The sequence below is a fragment of the Ranitomeya variabilis genome, chromosome 2 (assembly GCF_051348905.1).
Source record: "Ranitomeya variabilis isolate aRanVar5 chromosome 2, aRanVar5.hap1, whole genome shotgun sequence".
Taxonomy (NCBI): domain Eukaryota; kingdom Metazoa; phylum Chordata; class Amphibia; order Anura; family Dendrobatidae; genus Ranitomeya; species Ranitomeya variabilis.
This window is the reverse complement of record NC_135233.1, coordinates 630,886,400-630,910,878: the sequence shown is the minus strand read 5'-3', so window position 1 is coordinate 630,910,878 and position 24,479 is coordinate 630,886,400. Positions and strand designations below refer to the sequence as shown.

Here is a 24,479-nt window from a genome sequence, read left to right as displayed (position 1 = left end):
CAAAATATCATCCAGATAAACAATCAAAAACTTATCCAGATACTTCCGGAAAATGTCATGCATAAAGGACTGAAAAACTGAAGGCGCATTGGAGAGCCCAAAAGGCATCACCAAGTACTCAAAATGACCTTCGGGCGTATTGAATGCGGTTTTCCATTCATCACCTTGCTTAATGCGCACAAGGTTGTACGCACCACGAAGGTCTATCTTGGTGAACCACTTGGCACCTTTAATCCGGGCAAACAAGTCAGACAACAGCGGTAAAGGATACTGAAATTTGACAGTGATCTTATTTAAAAGCCGATAATCAATACAAGGTCTCAAAGATCCGTCCTTTTTTGCCACAAAAAAGAATCCCGCACCAAGAGGGGAAGAAGACGGACGAATATGTCCTTTCTCCAGAGACTCCTTGATATATGAACGCATAGCGGTATGTTCAGGTACCGACAGATTAAACAGTCTTCCCTTAGGAAATTTACTGCCTGGGATCAAATCTATAGCACAGTCACAGTCCCTATGAGGAGGCAGTGCACTGGACTCAGACTCACTGAAGACATCCTGATAATCAGACAAATACTCCGGAACTTCCGAAGGCGTAGAAGAAGCAATAGACACAGGCAGGGAATCCCCATGAATACCCCGACAGCCCCAACTTGAGACTGACATAGCCTTCCAGTCCAGGACTGGATTATGGGTCTGTAACCATGGCAGCCCTAAAACAACCAAATCATGCATTTTATGTAAAACCAGGAAACGTATCACCTCGCGGTGTTCAGGAGTCATGCACATGGTAACCTGTGTCCAATACTGCGGTTTATTTGCTGCCAATGGCGTAGCATCAATACCCCTAAGAGGAATAGGATTTTCTAATGGTTCAAGAGTAAAACCACAGTGCTTAGCAAATGACAGATCCATAAGACTCAGGGCAGCACCTGAATCTACAAACGCCATGACAGGATAAGACGACAGTGAGCAAATCAAAGTTACAGACAGAATAAATTTAGGTTGCAAATTACCAACGGTGACAGGACTAACAACCTTAGCTATACGTTTAGAGCATGCTGAGATAACATGTGTAGAATCACCACAGTAGTAGCACAAGCCATTCCGGCGTCTATGAATTTTCCGCTCATTTCTAGTCAGGATTCTATCACATTGCATTAAATCAGGTGTCTGTTCAGACAACACCATGAGGGAATTTGCGGTTTTTCTATCACATTGCACCGAATTAGGTGTCTGTTCAGACAACACCATGAGGGAATTTGCGGTTTTGCGCTCCCGCAACCGCCGGTCAATTTGAATAGCCAGTGCCATAGTATCATTCAGACCTGTGGGAATGGGAAAACCCACCATAACATTCTTAATGGCTTCAGAAAGGCCATTTCTAAAATTAGCGGCCAGTGCACACTCGTTCCAATGTGTCAGCACGGACCATTTCCGAAATTTTTGGCAATACACTTCAGCCTCGTCCTGCCCCTGAGACATAGCCAGCAAGGCCTTTTCTGCCTGAATCTCAAGATTGGGTTCCTCATAAAGTAAACCGAGCGCCAGAAAAAACGCATCAATATCAGCCAATGCCGGATCTCCTGGCGCCAGCGAAAAAGCCCAATCCTGAGGGTCGCCCCGTAAGAACGAAATAACAATTTTTACTTGCTGAGCAGAGTCTCCAGATGAACAGGGTCTCAGGGACAAAAACAATTTACAATTATTCATGAAATTCCTAAACTTAAACCTGTCTCCGGAAAACAGTTCAGGAATCGGTATTTTAGGTTCTGACCTAGGATTTCTGATAACATAGTCTTGTATGCCCTGCACACGAGTAGCCAGCTGGTCCACACTTGTAATCAAGGTCTGGACATTCATGTCTGCAGCAAGCATAGCCACTCTGAGGTAAAGGGGAAGAAGAAAAAAAAAACCTCAGAATCTTCTTTCTTATAATCCCTCTTCTGCAATGCATTAAACCTTTAATAGTGGCCTGGCAAACTGTTATGACCCCAATGGCGAGGGTCTCAGAGGTACGTGGAAGTCTGCAGAATACAAAAATCCAGCTCATAGGGCAGTGGTAACTGGGTTGACCATATATCTACTCCTAACGCCAACACTAGAAGTAGCCGGGGATCATTCCTACGTTGATTCTAGATGACACGCTCCAGCCGGAGAATCTAGCTACCCCTAGTAGAGGAAAACAAAAGACCTTTCTTGCCTCCAGAGAAGGGGACCCCAAAGCTGGATAGAAGCCCCCCACAAATAATAACGGTGAGGTAAGAGGAAATGACAAACACAGAAATGAACCAGGTTTAGCACAGAGAGGCCCGCTTACTGATAGCAGAATAAAGAAAGGTAACTTATATGGTCAACAAAAACCCTATCAAAATCCACACTGGAAATTCAAGAACCCCCGAACCGTCTAACGGTCCGGGGGGAGAACACCAGCCCCCTAGAGCTTCAAGCAAAGGTCAGGATACAGATTTGGAACAAGCTGGACAAAAATACAAAACCAAAACAAATAGCAAAAAGCAAAAGGCAGACTTAGCTGATATAACTGGAACCAGGATCAGTAGACAAGAGCACAGCAGACTAGCTCTGATAACTACGTTGCCAGGCATTGAACTGAAGGTCCAGGGAGCTTATATAGCAACACCCCTAACTAACGACCCAGGTGCGGATAAAAGGAATGACAGAAAAAACCAGAGTCAAAAAACTAGTAACCACTAGAGGGAGCAAAAAGCAAATTCACAACAGCTGGCACTGGCTGAAGATCAGAGCCAGGCTAAATAGCAGAGCAGGAAAGACGATCAGTGGAAGCAGCTGCTAAGCTAAATCCAAGGAGCAGCAGTTCCACTCAAAACCACCGGAGGGAGCCCAAGGGCAGAATTCACAAAAGTGCAATTTACAACCACCGGAGGGAGCCCAAGAACGGAATTCACAACACTTGCCCATATATAAACTCTTTTACTGGACACCCCTGAGGGCCACGGACCGGGTCAGCCACCGTGACATCCCCCCAAACTGCGGGACCCAGTGCCAAGTCCCCCATTGCCCTACTCTGGGGGCGATCCAGAAGCTTTCCTCAACCTGATGGCAGGGGCCTTCCCACAGTACGAAACATTTCACTGACGGCACCCTGGGTTAACATAGTGGAAGCTGGGACCCAGTCGGACATTGGGATGGAACACATCCTGCCCACACTGAGGATTGCTGGCCCTACGTCAATCAGGGTTGCCCCCACGGTCTACAGCTCCTGTACCTCCTCCTCTTCATCCTCCATCTCTGAAATCAACACATCAGTCAGAAGCTGGAAGCACTGCAGCACTGCCTCAGCCAAGCGGCAACAAGCTATGCTGAAGGTAGTCTGCATAGGTGACAAACCGCAAAATGCAGAACAGCTGTGGACAGCGCTGAAAGAGCAGTGAGATATTTGGATGACACCGCTGAACCTACAGCCAGGCATGGTCATGTGTGACAATGGTCATAATCTGGTGGCAGCTCTGAGGCAAGGTGAGCTCACACATGTACCTTGCCTGGCCCATGTGCTTAACCTCGTGGTTCAAAAGTTTTCTGAAAAGCTACCCGGTGGTGCCAAAACTGCTAGTGAAAATACGCCGTCTGTCTCCCCATTTTAGAAAGTCAGCTTCAACTTCAGCTGCCCTTGCCATGCTTCATCAGCGTTTTCGGCTTACAGCTAACTGACTGGTGTATGATATCCCCACGTGCACTCCATGCTGCATATGTTGGAAAGGATTTGCGAGCAGAAGAGGGCAGTTGTTGACACACCAACATCAACAAGGCCGTCAATATTCAGTTCAGACTCCACACATAAGACCTCAGGAGTGGACATGAATGTCAGACATATGTACATTCCTCCAAAACTTTGAGGACTGCACCAAGATGGTGAGCGGCAATGACGCCATAATTAGCATCACCATCCCGCTTCTCAGCATTCTGAAAACCTCTCTGCTCACAAGCCATCCTGTTGGTGAGGACACAGAAGTCTTGCCTGTTAGCAGTCTGGCACGCATGGCTGACTTTATGTTGCACTGCATTTCACGTGACCCTCGCATTATAAAAATTTTGGGTGACACTACTGGTTGGTGACACTTCTAGACCCACGCTGCAAGGAGAACTTTCAATCTCTTCTGCCAGAGGCAGAGAGGTGTAGAAAAATGTTGCAGTACCAGAGGGCCCTTGTAATTGAATTACTTAGAAAACTCCCATGTGAGAACACTGGAAGCAAACGTCAGAGTTTGTAGTACAACCAAGGAGTCCAAGTGAGAGAGACAGAAGTACAATCCAGCTCAGGCAGTGGACCAATGGCAAAGTTCTGGGTCAGTTTTCTCAGACCCTCCCATCGTGACTGCACAGAGGCAAGGGATGCTGTCACAAGAAGTGCAATGTTCGGGAAGATGGTGAGGTAGTACCTTGCAGATCGTACAAACATTCTCCGTGATTCCTCTGTGCCTTTTAATTATTGGGTATCCAAGCCCTGGCATGAACTGGCTCTCTACGCCTTGGGGATTCTGGCCTGCCCTGCTGCTAGTGTTCTGTCAGAGTGGGTTTTTAATGCTGCTAGTGGAATTATAACAGATAGGTGCATCCGCCTGTCAATTGAAAATGCTGACAGGATTACTCTTATAAAAATGAACAATAGCTGGATTGGGAAAGACTTCTGTACACCACCAAGTGAAAACAGCGATACATAACCTCAAATACATTCTCTGTTTTGAGGAGGTATATTCTCACGGAGCTCTTCACAACCACACATGGGTGTACTCTTCCAGATTTGGTCTGTTTGTTCTTATCCTCCTCCTTATCCCCCTGCTTAAGCCAGTACATGTCCGGGCCCATCTGAAGCTTGCTTGAGATCATTTGGATTATCCAGAAGAGTACTGGAAGAATGTCATATGGTTTGAAGAAACCAAAGTAGAACTCTTTGGTAGAAGCAAAACTCGTCGTGTTTGGAGGAGACAAAATGCTGAGTTGCCTCCAAAGCACACCATACCTACTGTGAAGCATGGGGGCGGCTACATCATGCTTTGGGGCTGTTTCTCTGCAAATATAGCAGAATGACTGATCCTTGTACATGAAAGAATGAATGGGGCCATGTATCATGAGATTTTGAGTGCAAACCTCCTTCCATCAGCAAGGGCATTGAAAATGAATTGTGGATGGGGCTTTCAGCATGGTAATGATCCCAAATACACTGCCAGGGCAATGAAGGAGTGGCTTCATAAGAAGCATATGAAGGTCCTGGAGTGGCCTAGCCAGTCTCCAGATCTCAACCCCATAGAAAACCTTTGGAGGGAGTTGAAAGTCAGTGTTGCACAGCAACAGGCCCAAAATATCACTGCTTTAGAGGAGATCTGTATAGAGGAATGGGCCAACATACGACCAACAGTGTGTGTCACCCTTGCGAAGACTTACAGAAAACGTTTGATTTCTGTCATTGCCAATTAAGGATGTATAACAAAATATTGATATGAACTTTTGTTAATGACCAAATACTTACTTTCCACCATAATATGCAAAATAAATCTTGCCAAATCAGACAAAGTAATTTTCTCGATTTGTTTTCTCAATTTTGACTTTCATACGTAGTTGTGGTCTACCTATGATGTCAATTACAGGCCTCTCTCATCTTTTTAAGTGGGAGAACTTGCACAATTGGTGGCTGGCAAAATACTTTTTTTCCCACCTGTATTTTGTATGATTGGTATTTTCCTTTACCCGGTTTGTATTAAATTGTTAGTCTGGTTGGTGTATTACAGTACACAACAACTCCGCTCTTCCCTGGGTGGGTGAAGAGTACAGACTGATGGTGGATTCAGGAGCTAAGGCGAGGTTTGTGGCCCCTGCTTCTTCACCATCAGAAGTAATCTGGGGATCAAGGTGAGCTAGGAACACCTGACAACAGAATTGTGACAGTATGCCAGAGATCCAGGCCACAGCAGTACAGAGTATGTCAACGACTTTACCCCAGCATCACAGAATATGTCAGCTACCCATCTAACTCCTAGACAGGCAATATGGGCATTGTCTGTTTTTGTTTTGTTCTGGGAACAAGAACATTAAGCCAGATGCCTTATCTAGTTGTTTTCCTGGGGATGGAGATAATTGTAAACTGGTTTCTATACCTCAAAAAGGGGTGGTTATTGCATCTACATGTTCCAATCTTGAGAAAGAGGTTGTTGAGGCTAAGGGGGATGACCCTGCTACCTGTACGTTAAATAAGCTGTATGTACTTGTGAATCTCCTCCGTCTGAGAGTTCTTAGTGAAAATCATGATTCGGCTTTGGCCTGACATCCTGGTAACAAAAGCCACCACAGATTCTCTTTTTACTCAACATTTTTGGTGGTCAGGGGCATATCAGGATGTTCGGGAGTATGTAGCTGCCTGCAGTGTTTGTGCGCATTATAAGATCTCTCACACTTGTCCATCTGGGTCTCTCCAATCATTGACGATTCCCAGTAGACCTTGGAGTCATTAATTATGATGGTGGTGGACAGATTCTGTAAAATGACACATTTCATTGCGCTACCCGCTTTATCTAATGTTAAGACCTTGGTGCAAATTTTCATAAAATATTATATGATATTGAAAAATTATGTGGGATCCCTACCGATATTGTTTCTGATCATGGGTGCAGATTATTTCCAAATTTTGGGAGGCATTTTGCACTAATTTTGGGATCAATCTATTATTCTCTTCAGCATTTCACCTGCAGTCTAATGGGAAAACTGAACGGGTTAACCAGAATCTTGAGACTTATGAGACTTATCTTGGATGTTTTTTGTCTGAGACACAGGAGGATTGAGTTACCTATAGTGATGAGCGAATATACTACTCGAGTGTAACGGGGTCTACCGTGCTGGAGTACCTCTTTCAGTACCACCCCATGTTTCAGGAGGTCCACTCTGCTTTAGCTGGAGTCTGAATGAAGGACGCTGGCTGGAATTTCTTGATTACATGGGCGCATGTAAAATATCACTGCTTCTCCACGTATTTCCAGTATGACAACACTTTACTCACAGGACACAGAATATATATCACAACAGATACAGAGGGCAGGCCAATTGAAAAGCGGCAGGCCAGACATACATTACAATAGCCGCAGGTGGCCGGAGCCTGCCAATATTTACTGTGGGAATTACAAAGGTGGGAGAGGTCAGAAAGGGGATATCTTGTCCCCTCTGCCCAGGAGCTCAGCCTGTGGGCTGATGCATTAGGGACATGCCTCTCACATGGAAACTATTATACATACATATACTGCACAACATAATCTGGGTGCTGAGGGGTTCCGTAACATCGAGATTTCTCGAGCACGCTCAGGGGTCCTCCAAGTATTTTTTAGTGCTCAGAGTTTTAGTTTTTCTAGTTGCAGCTGAATGATTTCCATCTGTTAGCCAGCTTAAGTACATGTGGGGATTGCCTAGCAACCAGGCAACCCCCACATGTACTTATGCTGGCTATCAGATGTAAATCATTCAGCTGTGGCAAGTAAAACGAAAACTCCAAGCACTAAAAAATACTCGGAGGACCCCCGAGCGTGCTCAAGAAATCTCGAGTAACGAGTATATTCGCTCATCACTAGTTACCTACTTACCACTACTGAATTCGCAGTAAATAATCGTCATGAGTAGTGTTGAGCGATACCGTCCGATACTTGAAAATATCGGTATCGGAAAGTATCGGCCGATACCGGCAAAGTATCGGATCTAATCCGATACCGATACCCGATACCAATACAAGTCAATGTGACACCAAGTATCGGACGGTATCCTGTATGGTTCCCAGGGTCTGAAGGAGAGGAAACTCTCCTTCAGGCCCTGGGATCCATATCAATGTGTAAAAGAAAGAATTAAAATAAAAAATAGGGATATGCTCACCTCTCTGACGCGCCCTGGACTTTACCGCCGTAACCGGGAGCCGTTGTACCTAAGAATGCGCGCTTGAAGGGCCTTAGATGACGTCACGGCGTTCTGATTGGTCCGTAGCGGTCGCGTGACCGCTACGCGACCAATCACAAAGCCGTGACGTCACCTAAGGTCTTTCAAGCGCTTGAAATACCTTAGGTGACGTCACAGCTTTGTGATTGGTCACGTAGCGGTCACGAGACCGCTACGGACCAATCAGAGCGCCGTGACGTCATCTAAGGCCCTTCAAGCGCGCATTCTTAGGTACAACGGCTCCCGGTTACGGCGGTAAAGTCCAGGCTGCGTCGGAGAGGTGAGTATATCCCTATTTTTTATTTTAATTCTTTCTTTTACACATTGATATTAATCCCGATACCGATTCCCGATATCGCAAAAGTATCGGATCTCGGTATCGGAATTCCGATACCCGCAAGTATCGGCCGATACCCGATACTTGCGGTATCGGAATGCTCAACACTAGTCATGAGTCTACTGGTAAGTCCCTGTTCTTTGGGGCATACAGGTTTCATCTTCAGTTACGCTCATTTAAAATGAATTGTTCTTCTGGAATACCTGAAGAATGATTTTCATCATCAACTATGTCTGTGTGGCAAGGGGTTCATGATAATTTGAGGAAGATGAAGTCCAAATATAAGAGTGTGGCTGTCCTTAAAGAAAATTAACTTGAAGGTTCCCTCTTAGAAACAGGGTTCCAGGTTCATCGAGCTTTATAAGAATGTCACCACCATCAATCCTGTAGCATTCTGCCTTGCTTTGCCACCGACTTTTAGGATTCATAATGCATTTAATCGATCTTGTAGTAGGGGGTACTGTCACAGGTTTACCACCAAGTAGCGACACTGAATGTCCAGGTGCTCATTGATGCTCTGATCAAGATCTGGGAAGAGAAACCCAAGTACATTATCCACCATCTCATAAAGAACATGAACAGATGTTGTCAAGATATTTCATTACTGTATTGTATGTATACAATGTTTAGCAGGGTGTATGCTGAAATAAATTAGCTGAAAAATAGCTTTCGGTTTGTGGTTTCCTCCCCCAAAGACTAGAGAATGACAGCAGAGATGCCTGCAAAATCTATTAACTTTTTTCAGAAATGACAGGGGGGACTGGGAGGCTGATAAACTAGGCCAATAGTTTAGCTACAGTGGGTGCGGAAAGTATTCAGACCCCTTTATATTTTTTACTCTTTGTTTTATTGCAGCCATTTGGTAAATTCAAAAAAGTTCATTTTTCACATTAATGTACACTCTGCACCCCATCTTGACTGAAAAAAAAAAACAAATGTAGAATTTTTTCAAATTTAATAAAAATCTGAAATATCACATGGTCATAAGTATTCAGACCCTTTGCTCAGACAATCATATCTAAGTGACATGCTGTACATTTCCTTGTGATCCTCCTTGAGATGTTCTACTCCTTCATTGGTGTCCAGCTGTGTTTACTTAAACTAATAGGACTTGATTTGGAAAGGCACACACCTGTCTATATAAGACCTCACAGCTCACAGTGCATGTCAGACCAAGTGAGAATCATGAGGTCAAAGGAACTGGCCAAGGAGCTCAGAGACAGAATTGTGGCAAGGCACAGATCTGGCCAAGGTTACAAAAGAATTTCTGCAATATTCAAGGTTCCTAAGAACACAGTGGCCTCCATAATCCTTAAATGGAAGATGTTTGGGACCGCCAGAAGTATTCCTTGATCTGGCCATCCAGCCAATTGTAGGAGAAGAGCTTTGGTGAGAAAGGCAAAGAAGAACCCCAAGATCACTGTGGCTGAGCTCCAGAGATGAAATAGGGAGATGGGAGAAGGTTCCTTAAAGTCAACTATCACTGCAGCCCTACACCAGTCGGGCCTTTATGGCAGAGTGGCCCGACGAAAGCCTCTCCTTCATATGACAAGACATATGAAAGCCCACATAGAGTTTGCTAAAAAAAAACACATGACGGACTTACAGACTATGAGAAATAAGATTCTCTGATGAAATTAAGATAGACCTTTTTGGTGATAATTCTAAGCGGTATGTGTGGATAAAACCAGGCACTGCTCATCACCTGCCCAATCCCTGCAGTGAAACATGGTAGTGGCAGCATCATGCTATGGGAGTATTTTTCAGCTGCAGGGACAGGACGACTGGTTGTCATTGAAGGAAACATGAATGTGGCCAAGTACAGAGATATCATGGATGAAAACCTATTCCAGAGTGCTCTGGACCTCAGACTTGGCCGAAGGTTCACCTTCCAACAAGACAATGACCCTAAGCACACAGCTAAAATAACAAATGAGTATGAGTGGCTTCAGAACAACTCTGTGACCATTCTTGTTTTGCCCAGCCAGAGCCCTAACATAAACTCAATTGAGCATCTCTGGAGAGACCTGAAAATGGCTGTCCACCAACGTTCACTATCCAACCTGATGGAACTGGAGAGGATCTGCAAGGAAGAATGGCAGAGGATCCCAAATCCAGGTGTGAAAAACTTGTTGCATCATTCTCAAGAAGACTCTTGGCTGTACTAGCTCAAAATGGTGCTTCTATTCAATACTAAGCAAAGGGTCTGAATACTTATGACCATGTGATATTTCAGTTTTTCTTTTTTAATACATTTGCAAAAAATACTGCATTTCTTTTTTTCAGTCAAGATGGGGTGCAGAGTGTACATTAATGAGAAAAAAACCTTTTTTTTATTTACTAAGTGGCTTCAATGAAACACAGAGTGGAAAATTTAAAGGGGTATGAATACTTTCCGTTCCCACTGTATGCATTATGCATCCATTGTGGAGGCAGCATAAATTGTTGCATGTAAGTTGTGCTGCAATTTTGCTTTATATGCTGTAAGTCTCTAGCAGTACAATACAGCTTATAATTTCCTCTATGACTTAATATAAAGAGATTGCTCCATTCTTCCAATATCAATCAACCAATCATGGAAGAGTGAGCATATTGGGACTGCTCTAGTGTCCATTATGAAAGCTGGAATTTTTTAGGATACTTTATTTCAGGCTTGGTTTGAGCTTTGAGCTTTACTGAAACAGAAAAAGACAGCTTCTATGTAATTTTTAATCATTTTCGCATTTTATTACAATTATTATTTTTTTTTATTATAGGATTGCGGTTGATGGACCTTATGGATCAGCTGCAACTAATGTATTCCACTATAATGTTAGTGTATGCATTGCAGCAGGGATTGGAGTGACACCATTTTCATCTGTGTTAAAATCTATATGGTATAAATATTGCTCTTCACATTATGATATGGGACTGAAAAAGGTAATATATTTTTTTCAGAAGTAGATTTAAGTTCCTATGTCTATAAAGGCTACATTACATCGTATAAAGGTAACATACCACAACAAAGGTGAGACATGTACTTCACCGGCAGTGATTTAAAGTACTCAGCCGTTCATCCTTGTCAACAGAGCTCAAGGAACCTCCAGGCTGGCAGGACATCTGTCAAATTTGAAAAAGTCCATCACACAACCCAGCGTGTCTTTAAAACAGCAACTTCTTTATTCCATAACGATAAATATATACATAGACCAGACCTGGAAAAAGGGTGGTCCTTTGGTTGTTGCGGTGTGGCCCATGGACTGGGACAGCCCCAAGGCTTTATGCAGTGGCGTCCTGCATCACATGACCCCTCTCCGCCCAGTGTCCTAATTTCTCTGATATCTGCATCCTCAGGATGCAGATACCGGTGAAAATAATGATGAAACATCATCATTGAGTCTGCATCTGACAGTGCTGCAGGTGCGATTATGTCACTACATATCACCAGCGGTGCCTCAGTACACAACACAGACCAGAACTGTGAAGGAAAAGGGAGAAGTGAGTAGTTTTTTTTTTTTTTTTAAACATTTTGTGGGACAGAGGAGTGTGGGAGACAATGCTGTGTAAGGGCGCTGTGCAGGGACATCATTCTGAATAGGGAGCCATGTGGGTACATAATACTATGTAATGGGGCTGTATGAGGACATAATTCTGAGTGAGGCAATGTGTGGGGACATAATACTGTGCAAGGGGGCTGTGTGGGGATATCATTCCGTATGGTGAATTGTGTGGGTTCATAATACTGTGCAGTGAGGCTTTCTGGGGATATCATAGTTTTTGAGAGGCTGTGTGATTAGATCATTATATGTGGAGACGTCATACTGTGTGTGTGAACTGTAGGGCATCATAATGTATTTTAAGCTGTTGATCAAAATATAAAGGCTGCATAACCGGATGTGTGTGAGTCACTGCTTTATCTAAGCTTTATAAAAAGCAGTAAATTATATGATTTTGATTGGCTGCAAAAGGTATGAATACATGTTACAATGGAGGTACTCTCACCCTAGCGTAGATTCTGTCTTGTAAGAGAATTAGGAAGATTGCTAATGACACTTTGAATCGAGTGTCATCTTACTGTGATCTTATTCCCTCACATGAGAGAATCGTATCACAGGTGCTGAGAAGGCGAAGAACTTAATTTATATCGCACTGCACTGTTACGACATCTGAGTACAGGCCGATATTTCACAGGCACCCATAGACTTGAATGGGTGTGCATGGTCTGATTATTGTTTTCTTATGCTGAATCGGCAAGAGAAAAATATGGCTGATCTGCACTGCCCCATAGTATAACATAGGGCTGAGTGTTAGCTAGCACTCAGCAGTAGGGTTGAGCGACTTTTATTTTTATAGGATCGGGTCGGGTTTCACGAAACCCGACTTTCTCAAAAGTCGGGTCGAGTGAAATCGGCCGATCCTATAAAAAAGTCGAGGTCGGGGTCGGCCGAAACACGAATCCCAATGCAGTGCAATGGGATACTATGGTTCCCAGGGTCTGAAGGAGAGGAAACTCTCCTTCAGGCCCTGGGATCCATATTAATGTGTAAAATAAAGAATTAAAATAAAAAATATTGATATACTCACCTCTCCGACGCAGCCTGGACCTTACCGCTGGTAACCGGCAGCCTTCTTTGCTTAAAATGAGCGCGTTCAGGGCCTTAGATGACGTTACGGCTTGTGATTGGTCGTGGCCGCCCATGTGACCACCACGCGACCAATCAGAAGCCGTGACGTCATGGAAGGCCCTGAACGCGCTCATTTTAAGCAAAGAAGGCTGCCAGTTACCAGCGGCGATGTCCAGGGGCCTCCGGAGAGGTGAGTATATCAATATTTTTTATTTTAATTCTTTATTTTACACTTAAATGTGGATTCCGATACCGATTTCCGATATCGCAAACATATCGGAACTCGGTATCGGAATTCCGATACCAGATTCAGAAGAAAGCAGACCTCATGGCCGACCCCACACAGGGGTCGGGTCGGGTTTCATGAAACCCGACTTTGCCAAAAGTCGGCGACTTCTGAAAATGGCCGACCCGTTTCGCTCAACCCTACTCAGCAGTGTTATACGCTAGTGTGAACGAGCCCTAAGCCCTGTTGTAACATGTATTAACAAAAACAACAAATCAACAGATTTAATTTTGCTCAATATTAAATTATACAAATGAACAAAAAACAATAATAATAAGCAAATTTCAGTATAGCCGGGTTGTTCGGCCCTCCACAACTGCACAGTATCTCATGTGGCCCCTTGGAAAAATTAATTGCCCTCCACTGAATCAGACAGCTAAAAGCCACAGTTGAAAACCTTTAACAGTTATTAACACTAACTTGATTCAAGCAGTGAATAAAGCATGCTTTAAAAGAAATAGATAATTTTAAAATCATACCTCTCTGCTTGTTATCTATACATTTCACATCATTGAAACACATGTGTGGACATTAGAGACAAAGATAAAATACATATTAGTAGTGAAAAGTATTTCTAATAGCTTAAATTAACTAGAACACATTCAATAAAACCTTTTCTTATACAGTATGACAGTTTAAAGGATCTTTTTTTCTCAGTAAATTAATGAATAATACAGTGGGGAAAATAAGTATTTGATCCCTTGCTGATTTTGTCAGTTTGCCCACTGACAAAGACATGAACAGTCTATAATTTTAAGGGTAGGTTAATTGTAACATTGAGAGACAGAAAATCTAAAATAAAATCCAGAAAATTACATTGTATAAATTATATAAATGTATATGCATTTTGCAGTGGGAAATAAGCATTTGAACCTTCTGGCAAACAAGACTTAATGCTTGGTGGCAAAACCCATGCTGGCAAGCACAGCAGTCAGATGTTTTTTGTAGTTGATGATGAGGTTTGTGCACATGTCAGGAGGTATTTTGGTCCACTCCTGTTTGCAGATCATCTCTAAATCAATAAGATTTTGAGGCTGTCACTTGGCAACTCGGAGCTTCAGCTCCCTCCATAAGTTTTCTGTGGGATTAATGTCTGGAGACTAGTTAGCCCACTCCATGACCTTAATGTGCTTTTTTGAACCACTCATTTGTTGCCTTGGCTGTATGATTTGGGTCAGAGGGAAGGAGGTTGTCACTCAGGATTTTACAGTACATGGATTCATCCATTCTCCTATTGATGCGGTGAAGTAGTCCTGTGCCCTTAGCAGAGAAACACCCCCAAAACATAATGTTTCCACCTCCATGCTGGACAGTTGGGACAGAGTTCTTTGAGTCATAGGCAGCATTTTTCTTCCTCCAAACACAGAGAGATGAGTTAATGCCAAAGACCTCAAATTTTTGTCTCACCTGGCCAAAACACCTTCTAACAATCACTCACAAAATCATCCAGGTGTTCATTTGCATACTTCAGACAGGTCTGCACATGTGCCTTCTTAAGCAGGGGGACCTTGCGGGCACTGCAGGATTTCAAACCATTATGGTGTAATGTGTTACCAATGGTTTTCATGGTGACTGTGGTCCCAGCTGCCTTGAAATCATTAACAAGTTTCCCCCCGTAAATCTTATTTACCTGCCTGCGCTCCCTGGGTGGCACTGCGTCTAGTTCCGGCTTCCAACAGCTCTTCTTGCTGAGCGATCATGTGGTACCAATCATTAAGGTAATGAATATGTGCTCCACTCTTATGAGAGTGAGTCGCCCCACAGGCCAGGGGTACGCGGTACCAGATCCTACTACTTCACAGGGGGATGTCACAGTGGCTGCGGCCCAGTCCGTGGCCCAGGACGCCCATGTAAAAGGGAAAGGTCTTTAAAGGGATAGAGTTTATGTTCGTGACACCACCTGTGGTATTCGGTCAGGATGACCAACGCTGCTTTAAGGGGTCAGCTGGGGTGATGTTAAGGCAGCTAGATGGTATACCTTCCCACAGGTGAAGTATATCCGCAGGGCTCCCGGTGTGTAGATGGTGAATGGTGAATGGCACAATGAAGAACGAGGACACAAGGTTGCAGTCTCTTTACTTTTACTGAAGACTTCAGCATCCACAGTCCAGTGCACCAGATCACAGGGCAGGCAGAGTCCGGCTGGTTTGGAGGCAAGTCCAGAGTTCCCTTGTCCAGGTGGAAATCAGTAGCCTTCTCTTGTGCTGCCGTGGTGTAGTCCCTTACTGCCTATGGCTTCACATAAGGGTCTCACAGATGTGGTGTTTCTCTCTCCCTGTCCCCCGTATAGGATAGGACAAAACCCGCATGACTGGTGACTTGAGCCTGTTTATAGGGTCTCTTAGATAACCCAGCTCTGTGGGTGTCACCGTGCCTCCTGGATGTAGGTGCGGACAGGTAACCTGCAATTAGCTGTCCTGCCGGTCACTGAAATAAGGTCCTTACTCCCTCGGTATTCCAGTTACCGGGATTCTGCGCCTCAGAAGGAGGCAGCCTGTTCAGGGCTGGTCCCCTTCTGGTATCCTCTCCTTTGCTTCGACTTCCTTCCCCGCTCGCTGAAATACAATTCTGCCTTTCAATGTCTCTTACTGGGAGCTGTAGCTCTGAGGGCATGCACAGCTCCGTGGACCCTCTGTCCTCCTCAGACTACTGTCTGAAACTAACTGAGCTGAGCTCAGCCAGCAACTAACTTCTGTCTGGAACTGAACTAACATTCCCTACAGACTACCAGTTATATATATGTGGGGAGTAACCTAATAAATAGGAGCAGAAGCTCCCCCTGGTGGCCTGGAATGTGAATGTGTTGCATGTTTGTGATACCTGGATGCAATTATCCTTTCTTGCTTCCAAATGTAACATCACTCTCCCCGAGAGGAAAGCAATACCACTGCGAGGACCACGACCCTGGGGCGCCGCAGGAGTGAGATGCGTGCATATTCATTACCTTAATCAGTGGTGTCACGTGACCGCTCGGCTGGAAGAGAGCTGCTGGCCCTGGTGCCTGGAAGGAGATACAGTGTCACCGACCCACCGAGCACATGCAGGCGGGTATGTGTTTTGGAAGCCGGCAACTGTGGCTGTCACTGTGTGCTATTACCACAGCGGCACAGGCTTTAGCCACAGCCGACAGCTCCTGGCTCTGTGACCCACAGCTCCTCTGCTCTCCCTCCCCGCTAGCTCCTGTCTCTTACCCGTTACTCCACTGCTCCCATTTCCCTGCCAGCTCCTGTCTCTTACCCGCTGCTCTGCTCCCCCTCCCCCGCCAGCCCTCTGGGACAATTGACTCGTGTATAAGCCGAGGGGGCGTTTTCAGCACAAAAAAATGTATATACACGAGTATATACGGTACTTCATAATATGGGAAAAGCAGTGAAATAAATGTGCGTTATTGCAAAAAAAGGGAAAAGCTAATAAAAAAATAATACCTTATTTTATTCTATACATTTTGAGTGATAAAAATTATCAGATGAGTTTTTTTTGGTATACATATTTACCTGTCCTTAAGCAGGTGGCTATTATTAAAATACATTTTCAAATTCTGTGACCAGAAATGTAACATTTGCACATAGCCAAGAATATAGATCATGTTTTCACTAGCAATAATCCACAATCTTTTAAGATAAAATCCTTTTTAAATTGTCATTATGCATCGTATTCATTGTGATAATTGTTTACGTTGGTTGCACAGCTAGAAAATAAAAAATCTGAATTTCTGAGCATATTAATAAAATGAACAATAAAGAATCAAATCATCAGTCTGAAAAACATTTTCTTGAAAAACACAATGAAAAGGTTTAAATAAATGTGTTTTGTTAACAAGTGATTACAAATATTTTTCACTACTAATATGTGCAGTTGTGCTCAAAAGTTTATATACCCTGGCAGAATTTTTGCTTTCTTGGCCTTTTTTCAGAGAATGTGAATGATAACACCAAAACTTTTTTGCACTCATGGTTAGCGGTTGGGTGAAGCCATTTATTGTCAAACTACTGTGTTTTATCTTTTTAAATCATAATGACTGTCATGCTGCAGCTATGCAGGTAGCTGCAAGCTCCACTAGATGGCAATTAAGTAGAAGAAGGAAAGCATGTCTGCAAGAGCAGACCTGCAGTGCTGCAGTGAGGCTACCACCAGGAAGCAGCAGAATAGTCAAACAAGCCGAGTCAAAACCTAGACTGTCACACAGTACAATGGGAAAAAAACAAGCACAGAGGCAGAGGAGAGCCAGAGGGTCAAAACCAGTCCAAAGCAGCAGTTCCAGAAGCAAGAGGCAAATTCAGGTCAAAGCCAAGGCCGAGTCAAACAGCAGGAAATCCAAAAACAAGGAGAAACACTAAGACAGGATGGGCAGGGAGGATGGAACAGTCACGGGCTAAGTCAGAAGGTGCCGTAGGACAAATCAGGATACTACCAGAGTCAGATACTCACACCGTGGGCAGAAAATATAACTGACATGGCCTGCAGGATGAAGCAGGAAGAAATAGCAGACCTGAACCCAAAATGAGGCCAGGCAAAGTTAACCCTTGTCATGATCAGACCGGGAAAGGGCAGACAGGGCTCAAAATCCAGACTGAATCATGACAGTACCCTCCTCTCAAGGGGGGCCACTGGACCCCCAGGCTTTCCAGGATAATGTGCATGAAATGCCCGAACCAGACAATCAGCATGGACGGATTGCGCCGTAACCTAAGATCTCTCCTCAGGACCGTAAGCCCTCCAATGGACCAAGTACTGAAGCGAACTCTCTGAGAATCGACAATCCGTTCAACTTCATACTCAGTCTGATCGTCCACCAAGACAGGAGGAGGAGGGGGTGGATACCTAGCAGATGAAGGTACACATGGGTTAAGAAGGGCCTTTGTTCAAGAGACTGGTTGGTCCTCTCTTTCTGCCCACTGGTTTCAGGATGGTAGACCGAGGAGAAGGTCACATCAATACTCAATCTCTTACAAAATGCTCCCCAGAACTTGGACACAAATTGCACCCCTCTATCAGACACCAAATTCAGAGGCACACCATGCAACCGCACAACATACTCAATAAGTAACCTGGATAAAGTTTCCGCATTAGGTAGTCTTGCCAACGGTACAAAATGCGCCTGTTTACTAAATCTGTCAACCACCACCCAAATCACAGTCTTGCCATTGGAAGGAGGGAGATTAGTGATAAAATCCATGGACAAATGAGTCCAAGGTCTATCCGGAATTGGCAATGGCACCAAGTCCCTGGCCGGTCCGCTATGGAAGCTTTTAGCACGAGCACACATATCACAAGCAGACACAAATATGGCGATGTCAGAAGTCATGGAGGACCACCAGAACAGTCTAGCAATCACTCTCCAAGTAACCGAGATTCCTGGATGCCTACTGAGAGCAGAGTTATGAAACTCCTGGAGAATAGTGTTGAGCATTCCGATACCGCAAGTATCGGGTATCGGCCGATACTTGCGGTATCGGAATTCCGATACCGAGTTCCGATACTTTTGTGGTATCGGGAATCGGTATCGGATCCATATTAATGTGTAAAATAAAGAATTAAAATAAAAAATATTGATATACTCACCTCTCCGGAGGCCCCTGCACCTCACCGCTGTTAACCGGCAGCCTTCTTTGCTTAAAATGAGCGCGTCATGGAAGGCCCTAAACGCGCTCATTTTAAGCAAAGAGAACAAGAAGAAGAAAGATATGCACACTAGTGGGATCAACCAATATTCTTTATTGTACATAACATTACAAAAAACAGGAGCAAAGAGAGAATGACATAATTTAAAACTATTTAAAAGGCCAAAAAGGGCCAAATCAGGAAACTAAGATCCCCCAGGACAAAATATCATGTGCAAAGAGTAAAGCAATTCATGCAGGTACAAGCAAAACTTGCAATGAATACAACCATTTGTACAGACACATTTAGATGGAGCAAACTGACATGCACAAAAATAAATAAATTTACATATATATCAATAACCTGTGCTGCCAGCTGACCTTAAACAAATACCATCAGCCCATACATGAATTAATAACCCATTGGTAACATGACAACCTAAGCACGATATTAGATTATCAATTGTTATGCAACGTTACCTAAATCTTACCCCAGCCAGTAAGCATATAGTATAGTATAGGCGACCAAAGAAGAAGGGTCTAAGAGACGCTGTGATGTCCTAAGTCAAATAAAAGGAAAAGATGTCAAAAATTCCCTAAGTCGTCCCTTAGCCAGCAGGTGCATGGTCCTACATACAAAGTGCTGAAGTGCATAACAGGGTTAAGCAAAAAAAGTCCTGGGAGGACCAAGGCCCCACGCGTATCGACGCTGCTAGAGCGTCTTCATCAGGGGAAGTGTGGAGAGCCCATCCAATCAATGCCCCCTTAAATACAAAAATAATAAGTAAGATATTAATCACCTGTAAGGGTGCTGCGGCGTATGAGATCATTTCTCCATGTGTGCGGCCGGGTGGATATCCGGTTTGACGTCAGAATCAGATAGGCGCCTGCGCACATAGGTATCCGGCAATAGGCGGGTCCAACTGCGCAGGTGCCTAAGTAACCATGGTGATGCGTCTGAAAGAATGCCATTTGCGCAGGCGCCAGAACGTGGCCTGACCCAATGCTGTTTGAACAGCTCACCAGCCTCCAATGTATTGTGACACGGTACACCGGTGATACGGCGCTGGTACAGAAGGTGAAGATGCACCTAAGTACAAAAAACTGAACCTAACTGTACAGGCGCCAAGAATCAAAGTAGACGGCAGGCTGTACGAGTCCTTGTTACCCTCTTACTTGGATATATAGACCTAATTCAGGATACTGAGCATAAAGGCAGAAGACGCACAGCAAATTAGCTGAGCCAAACTTATACAGGTACCAAAAAAATCAAGTAAAGGACAGGTTGTACGAGTCCCTGTTACCCTCTTACTCAGATGTATAGACCAAAATTAGAGATACAAATCAACCAAATATCAATATATGCACATAGTGATATCCAACAACCGCCGAGTCCTACTACACAGGCGCCCAAATGAAAGGAGTCATAAATCTAGAATATTACTGCATGCGCTTAGAATCAGGCATAGCCCATCGTTGTCGAAGTGGCTTCTCAGCCTACAGAGTATTACGGCATGATGTGCCAGTGGTCCGGCGCTGATACAAATGGCACATATGCGCCAATGCGCCAGTACATAAGAGCGCCTAGCAAAAACTAGTCAAGCCCCAATGTACAGGCACAAAAGATCACAATGAATAGCAGGATGTGCAGATCTCCGCCATTCTATTTACTTAATTTAAGACAACATCGAACACAAGTCAATTATATATGGTTCTTCAAATTGTGTGTACCCCCAGACCTGATATAAAAAGGATATACTAACCATAGATGTCAAGTATGTGGAATAGTTACCAACCTAAATGAATTGCAGAGATAACTGCAATACACTATATATGCGCATGCGCCGTAACAATACCATCCTAGATACGTAATGATGTACACATCACAATTAGAAAGAACTGAAAAGATAGTATAGCACATTTGTATAAGGTCAAGTAAGATAAAGAATGGCAATCATGCTATGAAGAATGTACACATCCAGCCAAGTATGTTCAAATACCCCACCCCAATTCAATAATGGTCCCAAAACATAATAATAAATTAATAAAGCACAAGGGCAAGTCAAATCCAATAGAGTAGAGTATGGTGCATCAAAGTACACCAATAGAGAGTGTATATGTCCTGGTCAAGAAAGTCAACCGAGATATTTTACAATGAACCTATAGCTGGACACACAGGCATAGAAAACCGGTAAACATTTACACAGACATAGGTACAGCTGGCAGCAAAACAGGCGATACACAAGATGTATTCCGTGATGGTCCGAGGGTACCAAAAAGGCTGTCCATTAGTTCACATAGCACTTCTGTAGAGGAGAGGTTGGTACAATCAGATCTAATATATCTGAAAAGACAAAAAAAGCATGAGAGTGAGTAAACTAAATCTGCTTGTAAAAGCCCGTATAGAGGAGCTCCTCATTAATCCCCACCGGGGCCCGACTATTCAGATTATAAATCCATTTGGATTCCCTCCTCAGTAGGTCCAAAGTGATGTTACCACCCTGATGTTGGGCTTAACTCCTTCAAGGCCCAAAACCCTGAGTCCCCTCACAGAACCCCCATGCACCTGTAAAAAATGTACTGCCACCGATGAAATCTTCTTACCCTTCTCCAAATCCTTATGGGCTGTGTTGATATTAGACACATGCTGCTGCACCCGGCGTATCAAGGGTTTTGGGCCTTGAAGGAGTTAAGCCCAACATCAGGGCTTTTTTTGTCTTTTGCTCCATCTAAATGTGTCTGTACAAATGGTTGTATTCATTGCAAGTTTTGCTTGTACCTGCATGAATTGCTTTACTCTTTGCACATGATATTTTGTCCTGGGGGATCTTAGTTTCCTGATTTGGCCCTTTTTGGCCTTTTAAATGGTTTTAAATTATGTCATTCTCTCTTTGCTCCTGTTTTTTGTAATGTTATGTACAATAAAGAATATTATGGTTGGTTGATCCCACTAGTGTGCATATCTTTCTTCTTCTTGTTCTCTGTGCTTTTTTTATATGCACGTGGCGATCCCTAGATAATTTGTTGCGGTGCCCGCTCTCTCTCTGTTTTTCTGCCATTTTAAGCAAAGAAGGCTGCCGGTTAACAGCGGTGAGGTGCAGGGGCCTCCGGAGAGGTGAGTATATCAATATTTTTTATTTTATTTTAATTCTTTATTTTACACATTAATATGGATCCCAGGGCCTGAAGGAGAGCTTCCTCTCCTTCAGACCCTGGGAACCATCAGGATACCTTCCGATACTTGGTGTCCCATTGACTTGTATTGGTATCGGGAATCGGTATCGGCGATATCCGATACTTTTCGGGTATCGGCCGATACTATCCGATACCGATACTTTCAAGTATCGGACGGTATCGCTCAACACTACTGGAGAACCTTCAACCGATACTGAACAGGAACGAAGAGCTTATTATCAGGCAATGACGAAGGAGCAAGAGACAGCCTCACAAATCTCCCACTCCAACTCGGAGGACACTCCAGCAATGACCACCCCATGCTGAAGAATGGAGGAAGGAGGTTTGGGAGGTGATACCGGGTCCAAACTGCGAGACAAGACATCAGCCTTGACATTCTTGGAACCAGGCCGAAAGGTGATGGAAAAATGAAACCGTCAAAAAAAAGACCACTTCACCTGTCTAGGAATTAAACGCTTAGCCGACTCAATGTAGGACAGGTTCTTGTGGCCTGTAGTCACCGTAATCCGATGATCAGCCCCCTCCAAAAAATGTCTCCATTCTTCAAAAGCTAGCTTTATGGCTAATAACTCCCAATTCCTGACATCATAATTTCTCTCCGCTGAAGAAAATTTCTTGGAGAAAAAAGCACAAGGTCTTAAGTTGGTCAAAGTAGCAGGGCCCTGAGACAACACTGCCCCCACCCCCATCTCCGATGCGTCTACCTCAACAATGAGTGGTTCAGACGGATTGAGCTATACTAATACAGGAGCAGACATGAAACATTATTTCAAAGAAGAAAAGGCTGTAACTGCCGGGACTGACCAGTTTTTAAGATCAGCCCCCTTACGAGTGAAATCAGTGAGAGGCTTGACCACCTGAGAAAACCCTTTAATAAATTTACGATAGTAATTAGCAAACCTCAAAAAAATGCTGGAGACTTTTAAGGTCTTTTGGTTGCACCCAATCATCAATGGCCTGTACCTTTCCAGGGTCCATGCAAAACCCCTTAGCAGACAGAATGACCCCCTGAAAGGACAGTTCTTGGCCAAAAAATGCACATCTCTAAGGTTAGCGAACAGCAAGTCTTCCCGTAACCTCTGAAGAACTGCACACAGATGAACCATGTGAGATTCCTTGTCAAATGAAAATACCAGGATGTCATCTAAATATATCACCACAAAGCACCCAATGAAGTCTGAAAAAACATTAATGAAATCCTGAAACACTGCTGGCACATTAGTGAGACCAAAGGGAAGAAGCAAGTTTTCAAGCAAGCCTTTAGAGGTGAGAAATGCTGTTTTCCACTCATCCCCCTCCCAAATACAGATACGATTATATGCTCCCTGGAGATCTAACTAGGAAAACCACTTAGCCCCAGACAATTGGTTGAAAAGATCAGGGATAAGCAGCAACTGGTAGGTATTCCTCACAGTAAACTTCTTAAGTTCCCGAAAGTCAAGGCAAGGGCATAAACCACCATCTTTTTTCTTAACAAAAGAACAATCCAGCAGCCACAGGGGAGACAGATGGACGGATGTGTCCTTTATATAAACTTTCAAGGACATACTCTTTCATAGTGGAGCATTCCGGACCGTAAAGATTGCACAGACAGCCTTGGGCAATTCAGCACCCGGAATGAGATTGATAGCATAATCTTAGGAGCAAAACCTCAGCCTCTTTTTCAGAGAACACATCCCTAAAATCTTTCAGGTACTCCGGAATATCGTTTAGATTAACAGACGACACCAGTACAGCAGAAAGACAACCTTTGGAATAATTAGGACCCCATTTCACAATATCCTGAAATTCCAAGTCAATAACAGGATTATGTATTCTTAACCAGGTGAATCCCAACACCAGTCCCGCTGGAAGATTGTCCAGAACATAATATGAGATACATTCCTGATGCAAGGAACCCACCTTGAGGAGAAATTCCTCTGAGACAATTTTCACAATATTCTTAACCAGCAGAGTCTTATCAATAGCAATGATATGAATTGGTGTTTCGAGCCTAACTGTCCCTATCTGACACTTGGACACCAAACGTGAGTCAATGAAGTTCATGGATGACCCACAGTCCACGAAAGCCAAAGTGGATGTGAAACAATTCCCATAACAAAGTTACACCCTCCAACAACATCTTTTGACATGAGGAAAAAGGTACCTGAGAGTCTGGGTGAGCTCCTCAATGATCACCCAGACTCAGAAACTTGTCAGTTGGGAGTCAAGAGGGGCAGTCGTTTTTCCAATGTCCACGATTTCCACAGAAAAAACACAGTCTCCCCTCTCACCAGCTCCTCCTCTCCTCATCTTTAAGGTTGGTGGCCCCAAATCCTGCATCATCTTAGTCAGACTAACCACCTTATCCGGCAGCGTGCAAAGCGGATCCATAAAGAGAGGGGAAAAGAGAAAAAAAAACCTGTTTCTGGTCAGTTATAATGTCACGCTACAGCTGTGCAGGTAGCTACAAGCTCCACTAGATGGCAATAGAGTGGAAGGAGGACAGCATATGTGCAAGAGCAGACCTGAAG

The 24,479-nt window shown here is 43.9% G+C and overlaps 1 protein-coding gene across 1 annotated transcript in view; it reads left to right on the top strand.

The window, feature by feature from the left end:
• NOX3 (NADPH oxidase 3) overlaps positions 1-24,479 on the top strand; it is a 372,062-nt gene that overhangs the window by 316,007 nt on the left and 31,576 nt on the right. The window contains exon 10 of the mRNA XM_077281663.1: positions 11,038-11,200. Coding sequence (XP_077137778.1) covers positions 11,038-11,200 — 163 coding nt within the window. The remainder of the gene's footprint in view (positions 1-11,037; positions 11,201-24,479) is intronic.